Here is a 13,975-nt window from a genome sequence, read left to right on the forward strand (position 1 = left end):
CCCAGTTCCGAAAGTTACCCACAACCCCGTCGGGGGCCTGGCCTGCCTTTTGTCTTTCGGATCCGGGCTGGGGGGGGGGGGGGGGGGGGGGTACCGGAGAGGGAAAAGCTGCCGAACAGCCTCCGTTCAGGGATTCGAACCTTACCCAGTTCAGGCCTGTAGAACTCTCCTTGCATCGCAAAAGGTGTTTTGAATCCCCGTATATTTTGAATTTTTCAGTTTTCCTTAGTCATTAAAAGGAAACATGCCCGTTTTAAAATTTAAGGTTTTTTTTTTTTTTAAATAAGCGTATCTTAAGACCACAGAGAGACTTTTGAGAGAGGATAGAAAATTGCTAAATAAGCGGTAAAATGTGAGAACACCAAAATGCTGGAAATGACTGCTTTAGGGAAGATTTTATTTGACCTAATACTTCTTTTTATCTTATTGAACCCTTAATGCTACTGTAATTTGATTTTTGTATTTTTTTTTTAATTGCAGTTTTTAGATTTGGAAGGCAGCTGATGTCATGTGGATTGCAAAGAATGTAAATATTTTTACAACATTTCTAAAAAATACATGTTTTGTTTTTTGTCTGGATGATATTTATGAGGAGGAAATGTTGGTCCTTAGCATAAATGACTTTCCATTAGAAAGCTATATGTTTTTGGGGGCGCCTGGGTGGCTCAGTCGGTTAAGCACAGACTTCTGCCCAGGTCATGATCTCATGATACGGGTCTGAGCCACACCATCAGAACCTATGCTAATAGCTCAGTGTCTGGAAACTGCTTCTGAATCTGGGTCTCCCTCTCTCTTTGCCCTTCCCTCCTTCATACTCTGTCTCTCCCTCTCTCTCTCAAAAATAAATAAACATTAAAAAGTTAAAAAAAAAAGAAGAAGAAAGCAGTGTGTTTTAAAGCTATATTTTGAAGCAGATCTTCAGTCCAGGCCCCCCTTCCTTGTCATTGCACTGATGATTAGGATTTCAGACCCTTAGCAGATGCCTTATGATCTGTGGTAGCAGCGATCAGATTTCTAATGTGCTGTTTTAGAAAGCAGCTTAAATAAAGGACATTTGATAATTATTTCTGTTCATTTTTATCTTGCTGCTTCCAGTAACTTTGTCTAGGCGTTTAGGTAGTTTTGAATCTTCTGTTACCTGTAATATTTACACAATATTTCTAGCATTGTGATGACTGAAAACTTGAAACTTTTCAAAAATTTTCATGTGTACTTATTTAAGCTATTCTGGAAGAATCTTATATATTTAAGCTATTCTGAAAGAATCTTATGATAGTACAAAAGATAGTTATTTACATTGTTGCCACCAGATTGGCTTTGGATGGTCAGTCTGATTTAACCTGTCTTTGAAAACGTTCTTCTCAAGAATACTTTTGGAGATTTCTTTAAAAAAAATTTTTTTTAATGTTTATTTATTTTTGAGACAGAGAGAGACAGTGCAAACAGGGAGGGGCAGAGAGAGAGAGAGAGGGAGACACAGAATCTGAAACAGGCTCCAGGCTCTGAGCTGTCAGCACAGACCCAGACGTGGGGCTCAAACCCACAAACCGTGAGATCATGACCTGACCCGAAGTCGGATGCCCAACCGACTGAGCCACCCAGGCGCCCCACTTTTGGAGATTTCTTAAATATTCTTCGAGGATCCAATTCACATGCTCACCTGTCCCATCAAATTAGTAAACATAACATTAAAAAAAAACTGCGTTAGGGTGATGAATGAGGCCACTAAGTGGATTTTGAGTCATTGTTACCTTCCTTCCTGAATGCTAATAAACCTTTTCAAACTCCAGATGTGCACTGAAGACCAGTGTCAAGCTCTCCTTTTGTGGAAGTTTGCCTTCCCCCTTGCTGGGGTCTCGTATTCTGGTTTTATATGCTCCTGTCACTTAGAATTACAGACAGCGCCTGAAACAGCAGGCAGGTTTCCTCAGTACCCAGGGAGTAGTTCATCTGATTCTGAGGACTCCAGTGAATTGATCTGAGAGAGGTACTGGCTCACCATCTACTGAGGGGTTTTAGATGGTGGTTCAGTAGTGAGGTCGCCTTACCAGATCACTGCTGTATTCGCCAGCATGCAGAAAGGCCTGCAAACACAGAATTGGCTAACTTGATAACTCAGTAGATTGTTTTCTGCAGTGAATAGAATTGTGTGACATCTAATGAGGGGACAAGTCACTCCCTTTCCCATATTTGTGATAGTCCTTTAAAAATGTGCCAGAAGCTCCTTTCTGCCTCCTTCCGGAGTGGAAAACCAAGCGGGAGAACCAGCCTTGCCATTACCTAGTCAGTAGTGGTTCAGGTAACAGTAGAACAACAGGCAGTGGTGGGGAAATTAAATTGGGGATGTTGGACCCAAATACCTTCTTCTCTGTTCTCCAAAACTCTGTTAGGAGTTGGATTCAGAGAGAAGTGGAGAGCTGGCAGGTAGCAGAGAGCAGCTAAGAGGACTTTTTAGTGGATTAATGGATTGCCTCCCCCACTTTCTCTATATGGTTGAATTTGGCTCATGAAAGTAGCAAGAATGCATTTATTTATCTACTTTTTACTTTACAACATTTACTCATGATGCCAAGGCAGTGAATTGTATCCCAGTGTAGACCTGTTACTGTCTACAGTGCATAGAGTGCTCCTCACTGGCACGTCACTGTGCCTAAAAGTGGTCAGACCTCAAAGAGAGTAGGAATGCATCGATTGTGAATGAATCAATTCTATTCACATCAGTGAAAAACTTAAAAAACCACAAACGCCTATGTTAACAGGAGACTAGTCAAATGATATCCAATAAAATTTATGTCTTCTTAATTATTATTATTCTAGTGGCATTATGTGCTCCTAGAAACTGGAACTGAAAGATTTACACAGCCTATGAACAACTACATAAAATCTTGGACTACTTAAACCTTTTGTAACATCTCTACATACATGTTCATTAAAGTAACGAATTTTCAGAACTCACTCTGATCCACAGCCTTCTGAGTAAAGCTTCAGTCTAACTTTGAGTGGTGAAGCCCCGCTAACCAGGCGAGTTGTCTTGATGGATTGGTTTCCTTTCAAATAGAAAACAGTTGTTTGGGATCGAGCATTTGTTTGTTAGTTTCCTAACAAAATCCTTCAGTGTAATGCATATAAATACCCTACGCATAACAATTATTGGATTTTTCCTTATATGTTCTGACGAATGTGTTTTTGTGGTATTTTGCCAAGCTAGGAAGTGAAATCACATGGATGTCGGTGAGTACCCCATGGCAGCTGTTACTTCCTGTCGTTCATTCAGAGTGAACTGTAACTTGGAAGCCTTCTTTAGGTAAGAAAGTTGGTAGTTTGAAAGAAAAATCGTTTTTTAAAAATTATTTTTTTTAACAATCCTGTATGTTTAGGTTGGAATTTGTATATCCTGATTTTCAAGGTAAAAAGATCCATTTGTCTTGCATTCTAAAATATATTGGTGCTCATTGGAGCAAAATTGTATAAAATTTATGATTTCTGGGGGCACTTGGTGGCTCACTCTTGATCTCAGCTTAGGTCTTGACCTCAGGGTCATGAGATCACGTGTTGGGCTCCATGCTGGGTGTGAAGCCTACTTAAAAAAAATGCTTTGTGGATGAGTTTCATACTCAGAAAATGTACAGAAAACTAAAATGTTATTTTTAATAGAGTTACTTGTATTAATTTAATGTCTGTTATTTCTGGTGATTTTATCAGGGAATCGGCAATTTAATATTTTACTGAATAAACAAAACAGTCCATGTTACATAGAATCACTTTTAATGTGTAACACAGTCCCTTTGTTTACAACTGCAGGGCAGTTTTCTAACCTGGTATTTGGATGAAATTGTTATTTTACTTGTGGTGTCACTGCTTTTTCAGTGAAGGGTAATATTAGTGGCAACCTTTTTGGTGATAACTTAGTGAAATTTTAACAGGATGTTCTGTAAGCTTACCAAATAAAACACGTACAAGCAAAATGTTTGTAAGTTTGCTCTCAGCATTTAGGATCCACTATCCATTCTTTTAACTTACTTGGGCCACCGGATTTCATTTTAAGGAATTAAAAATAAAGAGTAGGTCAGCCCTTTCAAAATAAGCATATTTTGGAAAAAGAAAATAAAAATAAGCATATTTTGGATATGCTTTGAATGATTGATGTCAGCAGTTCATGTATTTTATGTTAAATTACTGGACTGGTTCTCAGTCTTGCACATCATTGGTTGAATCACACTGAAATGTGTGTGGTAGCTCTTTTGCCTAAAGCTTTGAGATACAGCTTTACAACTATTTTTGTTTTTCATTTTAGGTTTCCAAGCCCTAAAGATGACATACGTTTTTTCAGCGACTTTATAGGTCTATCCTGTTTTGGGGATCCAACTCTCTCTTGTAATTAACAAATGTTTCCCATCAGAGAGAGATATATATTTCTAATATTCATGAATGAAAAGAGGGCTAAATAGTCAACCAAAGTTAAAGAAAGTTCACAACCACTCTAAGCATTATTTTGCCTCTCAAATAATTGTGTGCTTAAACATTTCAGATTCTTAGGCAGAACATACGTACATTATAACGCTATATACTTGGGTATATCTGTACGTGAAATTGGTTGGAACTTAATTGTGTCTTAAGCTGGCTAATACCTGGAGATTCATCATGTCTTTTTGTTGGAGAAGAATGCTCATTCCTTTGCTATTTTACATTTGCTAGTGGATGTCAAGTGCATTGCTTACACAGGATCTGTCCCTGGTGTGTCCAGCTTCAGTAGAGCTCCTGTGTCCTGGGTGTCACCTGAAAATTGTGCTTCAATATAAGAAATGAAAGCAGTTCAGAAGAATGCACTGGACAATTTAACATAACAACAATGATTGCCACATTTATTAAGCCTTTACTGTGTTTTGGTATTTAGGGCACTCTAATCCTCACAGCAGCCTTATGAGATTAGCTACTCCTCTTCTCTCTGCTCTTCAGATGAGGAAACTGAGGCTTCAGTTTGATCAGACAAGATTATACCGTTAGTAAACGGTCCTGCTCGGACTTTGCCAGGCTTATGCTTTTGATTATGTTATACTGTCTTTCGGAACCCCCAGGAGTTGTTAGCGCAATTGCGTGTGATGCTTTCTTCTCTGTAGGAGTTAGTAAGAAGACAGTAATTGAGCAGCAACGACCCTGGGACACACTGCTTCCATAGATACTTCCTTTGAGAAGCCTCGCCCGGCCACTCCCTCCCATTCACACACTCAGTCACATGCCATTGCTTTATTCTTCCAGTGCAGTTTGTCCCAATTTCAGGGGTGACATTTCTCATGATACTTCACCATTTGACCATAGCTCTTTGAGAGCAAGTTCCCTCTTCTCTCTGTATCCCTAGCACATGGCAGGACCTATCTCAATGAGTGAAAGTGGACGATTACTATTAAAATTAGTTAAAATGTTTTTCATTTTCTGATGTTAATCTGTACAATTAGAGGACACAGGTCTAGGAAATGTGGAAAGTGTTATCACTTAACATCTTTTAATGTTTACAGAATGAAGAGGAACAATATATCTGTTGGGAATAAAATTGTCCAGTCTTCACCAGCAGTGAAACAACCAAAAGTTGAGCTCTACTCTCCTTTCAACCACACCCACATGCACACCATTCTTCTAGACTGGGGGAGTTTGCCTCACCACGTAGTATTACGCATTTTCCAGTATCTTCCTTTAATAGATCGGGCCCGGGCATCTTCGGTTTGTAGGAAATGGAATGAAGTTTTTCATATTCCTGACCTTTGGAGAAAGTTTGAATTTGAACTCAACCAATCTGCCACTTCATATTTTAAGTCTACCCATCCTGACCTCATTCAGCAGATCATTAAAAAGCATGCTACCCATCTCCAATATGTCAGCTTTAAGGTAAGAAAAGTGCTAAATAGAAATGACTTGCATTTTGGTAATGTCATTCTTTTGTAGATCTAGATCCATAGACTGAAGCAGTCTGTGAATTTTGCAGAAGTTTTATTCTGAACCGTTTCCTATTTTTCTGTAGTTATTTGCATAGATTGAGGTGTAGAACTAGAGCTGTAACTTAAACTTCACTTTCCTTCCTCTGGGTGGGACTGCGAAAATTCAAGTCATTGTAAAGGACATGAAAGTATGGAGCACTTAGAAAGTTACTTTGTCTTCAGATCTGTTTCTCACTTTTTGTCTGAGACCTTTGTATAAAGAAAAAATACTAATTTGTTTCATAGCTTGACAGGGTAAATACGGTTTTCAGTTGAATTCTGTTAAATAGGTATATTGCCAATAACTATTCTGATAACTTACCTTCTGGAAATTAAGATTTGCAATTGTCTTTATAGGTTGATAGCAGCACTGAGTCAGCAGAAGCTGCCTGTGATATCCTTTCTCAGCTGGTAAACTGTTCTATCCAGACCTTGGGCTTGATTTCCACAGCCAAACCAAGTTTTATGAATGTGTCAAAGGTAAAGATGCCAGGCCTTTTTGTGAGATAAACAGAAGTTCTCAGATATTTCAATCTAGGCAAAAAAGATTCTTTTTCTAAAAATAGATCGTGTCATTCTTATATTCAGAGAGTTACTTCAAGCAGTTTTCTCTTGACTAGATTTCTTTTTGCTGAAATAGCCTATGCATGATTTCATTCTTATATTTTGTAATTTTAATAATTGCTTCTATAGTAGCTGTGATTGATGTAAAATTTAGGTGTTATACTTAGGATTTTCAAGTGTCGGTTTACTTAGTTTCTTTGACTATAGAGTGTATATGGCCAAAGGTGGATGTTTTTCTTGTAGTTCTATAGCTTCTTCATTGGAGGTGGAACAGCATAATACTAAACGAGGTAAATCAATTAGGATGATCATTGGTTTCTGTATAATAGAAACCCTAAAGCAGTAGTAGCTGACACCACATGGCTGAAGTTCATTTCTCTTACATTAAAGAAATCCGTGCCTGAGCATAGCTGGTAGGAAGCTGTTGGGATCTCGAGCTCCTCCGGGCATTCCATTTTCTTCAAGGCATCTTCATGGTCCAAGATGGCTTTCTGAGCCCCAGCCGTCATGTCCTGTTCTAGGCAGCCTCGTGGGAGACATGGAGAAAGAAGGATATGCCCCCTGTTTTTCAAGGACATGAGCCATGAGCACCACGTAATTCTTCTGTTGATATCTCACTGGCCAGCATTTAATAGTGTGGCCACACCAGGAATATCTTTGAGCTCACTGGCAATGTGCCCAGCTGAAAATTGAGACTAGATTACCAAAGAAGAAGGGATGAATGGCTGTTAGGAAGCAGTCAGTGGTCTCTGCTGCATAAACTAGTAACTGTCTTCATTCAGGCTTCAGCTTGGAGGCCAGCTCGTCAGACAGGCGTTCCTTGACCAATTTTGCTAAAACAGCACTCCCCCTCCCCCAGTTACATTCTACTATATTGCAATAGTTTCTTTATAGCATTCATCAGTACCTGAAATTACCTTATTTATTTAGCATGTTTGTTCCCTCCCCTAGCACAAAACAAATTCTTTGAAGGCGGGGATTCTATTTTGTATGTTTACCATTGTAAACCTCGAGTTAGAGTAGTGCCTGGTATATAATAAACACTAAGTTATGGGTGCCAGGAAAACTGGCTAATGGAAACCTTTCTCTTAAAGAGAACAGGATGGTAGCATTGTCTCTCACATAAGCTGGGTCATGGCTCTCGAGCATTTCCAGTAGCCTGTTTATCTTTTAAGAGATAGGGAAAATGGGTCACTTGGGGATTAGAGTAATATAAGCCATCAGATGGAAACTTATTACTTTGAAATAGTTATTTCCTTGTATATGAATGATGGGATCAGAGTAGCCTGAAATTCTTAGATTCTAAGCTGTCTCCAGTGCGGCACATCAGCTTCATTTCTGGGTTAGCAGATGCAGTCACCAGGGTGAGGCGCCAGTGATGAGCAGACTTCTTTCAGGCTCTGCCTCTACAGCAGAATGAGTGGAGTGGCTTCCGGCAAAGTCATGCATCTCTCTTGAATGTCAATGTTTTCACTTGTTAATTGAGGAAATACAAAATACAAGAACAGTATTTTGTTAGGCATAGGCATAAAGAGTGCTAAAGGAATATGTGGATATGATAATGAAGTGTGTACTCTAATGCTTAAATACATCTTTCAGGACTATACGAGTCCATTGAGAGTGGATTAAAAGGAATGTAAAACTTATATTTCTTAAGGAAACACTATTTCTCTAGTAATTTTTGGCACAACAAAATTAGGTAAAGGCATCTAACCATCTACCATTTAAAAATTTATATACATCAATTTACAATTAGTATAACCCAGTCTGTTTTATTATAAATTAATTGAGATTTATAACCAATTTGGTCATTCTTTTTAAAAATATTTTTTAATATTTATTAATTTTTGAGAGAGAGAAAGACAGAGACCACAAGCGGGAAGAGGCAGAGGGAGAGAGAGAGACAAAGAATCCGAAGCAGGTTCCAGGCTCTGAGCTGTCAGCACAGATAGAGCCCGACGCAGGGCTCGAACTCTCCAGCCATGAGATCATGACCTGAGCCAAAGCCCAGTGCTTAACCCACTGAGCCACCCCGGCGCCCCTCCAACTTGGTCATTTTTTTCTTTGTATGTTTTCTATTTAGTTTTGAGAGACAGAGAGAGACAGCATGAGAAGGGAGGGGCAGAGAGAGAGGGAGACACAGAATCTGAAGCAGGCTCCAGGCTCTGAGCTGTCAGCCCAGAGCCTGACAGGGAGCTTGAACCCATGAACATGAGATCATGACCTGAGCCGAAGCCAGATGCTTAACTGACTGAGCCACCCAGGCGCCCCCAATTTGGTCATTCTAATAGGGATAATAGAACCTTTGGTAGAATCCAGATGGACTTTGACAAAGGAAAGATGATCATGCATGCATTTGCTTTTCAGACTTTCTATCTGTGTGAAAAAATACCGGCTCTGAAAATTTGTGAAACTGTATGCATTTTGGAGTCTTTAATGTTCTAGCAAAAAGCATATCACTAAAGAATAAGATTCTTATTTATTCATCAGCAAATATTTATTGATCTCCTACTATATGCCACATATTATTTTAGGTACTAGGAATACAGGAGTGAATACAACAGATGAAAAGTCTGTTTATTCTTGGCAGGGGTGGAAAAGAGTCAGACAATGAATCGTTTAGGCTCCGCAGGCTGTGGCTCTGCAGCTGCTCCTGCCAGCACTGGAGCGTGGAAGCAGAGCAGATGCGGGCAGTGTGTCCGCAGAAGCCGCACGGCTGTGTGCCAGCCACACGTCAGCTGTGAACACTGGAAGTTTCATATATTTTCCACATGTCCCAAAATGTCATTTCTTACAGTAAGCTTTCTTCAACCACCTAAAAATATAAAAACCATTCTGAACTCAGGAGCCATACAGTAACAGACCAGGTTGGATTTGGCCAGCAGATCATAATTTGCCAGCCCTCTTCTAGGAAAGAAATATAAGTATATCCTTTTAATGTTGGAAATCACATCCTTAAGATTAAAAATAATTGGAATATATGTGTATGAAATGTTAGAAAAGTCCTCCTTTCTCGCCATTCCATGTATTGGTTGTAAAAGTATAAAAGTGAACCTTGTCTTCTACTGATTACTGGTGTCATGAAAAACACACTCATATGTTGATTGCTTTTACTGTGTTTTAGTATATGTCGCTATAAGTAGTTTTAGTCGACTATTTGATTGAAGCTCTAGAATTTTAAATAATGTTTCCGTAATTCTTTCCTTCTTGCTGCGCAAGTCTCATTTTGTGTCAGCGCTTACAGTTGTTTTTGTCAACTCCAAATCATTATCGTCGATCAAAATTGAAGACACTCCAGTGGATGACCCTTCACTGAAGATTCTCGTGGCCAATAATAGTGACACTCTGAGACTCCTAAAAATGAGTAGCTGTCCTCATGTTTCATCTGATGGTACACTATATCTTTTTAAGCTTGCTTGATGTTTCTTTATTATGCTAATAGTAATCATGTAATTTCATACTGAAAACTACATGCTTATGAGACATAATTAAAAAAGTAACCGTTTTTCAAAAGAAGTCTTAATCTGTAAGCTAAGCCTAGTTTAAATTGCTTCTAAGAGTATTTTAGTCATAGGTATATTTTATTATACACATATTTTTTATTATTATATATAATTATATGCCTGTATCTTGCCATCCATCTCAGAAATCATTTGATGTCTATTTTAGCAAATAATAACTAATGTCAAATTTAGACTTTCAAAGTGTATTAGTATCAGTATGATTTTTGGTTCTTAAGAGTTTTTCCCATTTCCTGCAGGAATCCTTTGTGTAGCTGACCACTGTCAAGGCCTTAGAGAATTGGCATTGAATTACTACATTCTAAGTGACGAACTTCTCGTAGCCCTTTCAAGTGAAACTCATGTTCACCTTGAGCATCTTCGAATTGATGTTGTGAGTGAAAATCCTGGAGAAGTTGAATTTCACACTATTAAAAAACAAAGTTGGGACGCGCTCATTAAACACTCCCCTGGAGTTAATGTTGTTATGTATTTCTTTTTATATGAAGAAGAATTTGAGGCATTCTTCAGAGAAGAAACCCCTGTTACTCACCTTTATTTTGGTCGTTCGGTAAGCAGAGCAGTTCTAGGACGGATCGGTCTTAACTGTCCACGACTGATTGAGTTAGTGGTGTGTGCTAATGGTCTTCAGACTCTTGATGATGAACTTATTTGTATTGCCGAACGCTGTAGAAACTTAACAGCCTTGGGCCTCAGTGAGTGTGAAGTGAGCTGCAGTGCATTCGTTGATTTTGTAAGACTGTGTGGGAAAAGGCTAACCCACCTCTCCGTTATGGAAGATGTTTTGATCCCTGATGGTAATTATAGCCTAGATGAAATCCACACTGAAGTCTCCAAGTACCTGGGAAGAGTATGGTTCCCTGATGTCCTGCCCATCTGGTAATTGGCTAACGAAGATTCTTACATTTTTTTTTAGTCAGTAAGATGAGCTTATTTCTGTCTATGCAAATGTAAATTTTAAGATGCATTGCTGAAATATTTTAGGTAAAGTATATTATCATTTGCAAACTGTCTTAATGGATGGCAGCAGAAACATTTGGGGAAAAAAAGGTAGGAGAAATTTTAAGAGCCAGAAAGATCCATAAACAGGACTTAGATCCTGTATTGTGCAGTAGATAGGCTAAACACTACACCCTCCGCCTTCCTTGAGGGGACATTTTAGCTTGCTAAATAACTTTATAATATTGAGCTTTGGATCCCTAAGTTATGATGTTTATAAGTTTATATTGCTTTAATTGCTTCTCTTTCATCTTGGTTTTTTTTTTTTACAAGATACGTAGTATTAAAAACTAAGAGTAAAATAAAAGAATAGGTACAGAGGCTGACTTAAGTGTACTTAATCTTTAGCACTATATAAGATCATATTATAATTCAATAAACAATCTCTAATTTCTAATACACTTTGAATTCTACTTCATTATATTAACTTGAGAGAAAATGGTCATTAGATTAAAATTAATGCTTATCAATTTAATAAAAATACTGTAAATGTTCATTGACTAAATATGCTCCTGAAATTTTTAAACAGTAAATTTTGCAAAGTGTTTTTGGGAGGGAATCAGCATTTACTCTCCTAATCCTCTGTATCTGAAACTGTGCTAGAGATCTTTGCAGAAGTGATCTTCTAATGTAATTAGTGACGCAGCTAAAACTCTGCAGCAGTTATGTCCTTGTCCACTGCCTTGAGGGTGAGGATATATCCTTAAAATGACCTACAAGACCCTGCACGGTCTGGCGTCTCCCTGCTTCTTGGCCCTCATTTCTCACCAAGCTTAACCTTGGCCCTTCTGCTCCCTGCTCTTTCTCTTTCTAGAGACTGGCATGCACCTTCTTGTCAGAGGGCTTGAGGATGCGCTCTTCTTTCTGCTTAGATTACTGTCTTTGCTCCCTCAGATCTTTCCTTCAGGTGTCGTTTCTTCAGGGTAGCCTCTGACTGCACACTCTGTGACTTCTCTTTGTGGCACTCAGCACTGTTGTTAATTTGCCATTTGCTTGTGTGATTATTATCTGCTAATTCCACTGCACTGTGGCTTTATCAGTGCGAGATTGCTGTTGAGTTTTGCTCACTGTTGCATCCTAGCATCTAGCATAATACTTAGCAAATAGTAGACTCTCAGTAAATTTTACTTAGGTACTTTCATTTCCAGACTTGTGCCCTTATGCCTTCCCCCTAATGTCTTAAGTTTCTTTCTAAGAAAGCAACTTAAAAAGTTGCTTCAACTAAAAGTAAAAGAAAAAAGAAATTTTTATTACTTTCCAATTTTGAACATGTTATTATTTGGAAAACCTTTTAAATTGTCACCTGTTTAATTAGAATAGGATACATTGTGGTTTGTAAGTGGTGATTAAAAAATTTTTTAAAAAGAGCATATTTTAGATGCCCGTTTTTTAGAGTGTATCTGTGCAAGCATTCTCAGCCGTGCCTCACATTCTTTCTCACAGTGAGCTCTGTGAGAGCGGGCATCTTACCTCGTTCACTTTTGTGTTTGAGACTCTCAGACCCGGGCGTGGTACGTTAGGATACCCTCAGTACACATGAGTGGAGCCAATATACTGGTTAAAAAATAAAACCAGTTTCTTAAAGGCCGTTGCTGCCATTGCAGAACATGTCATTTATACCTTAGTTTCCAGGAGAGTACAGAACGGCATAGAGTAGGGCACTCAGGGTCTGGTTAGGATAACGGGACAAACATTAAGGAAATGGGATAAACAAGATGGAGGGTCAGGCTGGTTGGAGATCAGAGTAATGGTGGAAATGGTGAGGAGGTAAACTTCCCGTCTCACCAGCTCTTCCTCTAACATGAAGTGGTGGCAGAGTCAGGTAGGAGTACATACGCCTGAATGGTAAGGTGGTGGAATGCCAGTGGTGGTTTCACCAAAGAGCATAACAGAGAGGGACTAAAGAAGGGAGATCAAGATGGAGTTTCTCCCTGTTGTCTACTAGTGCAGAGCGCTAATGGGTGCTAGTGGCCTCTTCCACATCGAACGAGAAGTTGTTGCTCCATATGGTGGCCTTTAGGGGCCTACTAGTTGGACCTAGTGAACTAGGCAATAGAATAACTGTTACAGGGAAAACTCAGTAAAATTGATCAGCTCACTTACATGACCCTGGTTGGTCTGACTTTTATTGGGTTTATGAATTGAATAGCAGACGTTTTTAGGATAACCAAAATCAAAGCAAGACAATAGAGTATTTTTGATGCTTTATCTAATGAAAATGTCTCCATTTAGGAAGCCTATGAATAGTAGTGTTTACTTAAGATTAGAGGATTCTAGATTAAAATGGTCACTTATCTTGTCCTTCCATTAAATTACTTTTCTGCAGGAAACTCAAAACATTTTGTAAGTGAAAATTAGTTTTGTTTGCATTATTAATTTAGTCATCAAACGTAATACCTGACACAATTTTTAAAGTATATTTTACAATCCATTTCACAAAGGAAAAATAAGTTACTTAGTACTATCACTTTCCTATCATTGGAACCTTAACAGTACTTTGAAGATCTAAAAAGAAAAGGAAATTAAAAAACAAAACCCTCTGATAAAGTGCACCAGAGGGCGCTGTATTCCGGCTCTTCCTTAGAGAGCAATCTTTGAATCTAAAGTCTGCGTTTCCATTCAGCAGATATGGGAGTGCATATCGAGTGCTAGGCAGAAGGCAGCCTTCTGGCTCTACCTGGGGAGGCTCTCCGCTCCAGGTAGTGAGTCTGGACTGTGAAACAGCCCCTTAGAAGGCTGATTATTTATTGTTCAAACATTTTAGGTCTCCTTTAAAAGCTGTCTTTGAAGTCTCTGTGCTCTTTCCTACTTTGTGTTCTCAGTGGAACACAGCCTTTGTCCTTCGAAAGCAAATTTAATTTTTGGAAACAACCTAAAATTCTTTGACAGTAAGGAGATTAATAAGGTAGATGGTCAAACCAG

The 13,975-nt window shown here is 38.7% G+C and overlaps 1 protein-coding gene across 1 annotated transcript; it reads left to right on the forward strand.

Moving 5' to 3' along the window:
- Positions 1-5,514: 5,514 nt before the first annotated feature.
- Positions 5,515-11,454, forward strand: LOC115293962 (F-box/LRR-repeat protein 21). The gene is made up of 4 exons (XM_029941667.1): positions 5,515-5,880; positions 6,327-6,449; positions 9,753-9,924; positions 10,294-11,454. The coding sequence occupies exons 1-4, from the start codon at positions 5,515-5,517 to the stop codon at positions 10,935-10,937; spliced, it is 1,305 nt and encodes a 434-aa protein (XP_029797527.1). The 3' UTR covers positions 10,938-11,454.
- Positions 11,455-13,975: the final 2,521 nt, after the last annotated feature.

Source organism: Suricata suricatta, chromosome 6, assembly GCF_006229205.1.
Source record: "Suricata suricatta isolate VVHF042 chromosome 6, meerkat_22Aug2017_6uvM2_HiC, whole genome shotgun sequence".
Lineage (NCBI taxonomy): Eukaryota > Metazoa > Chordata > Mammalia > Carnivora > Herpestidae > Suricata > Suricata suricatta.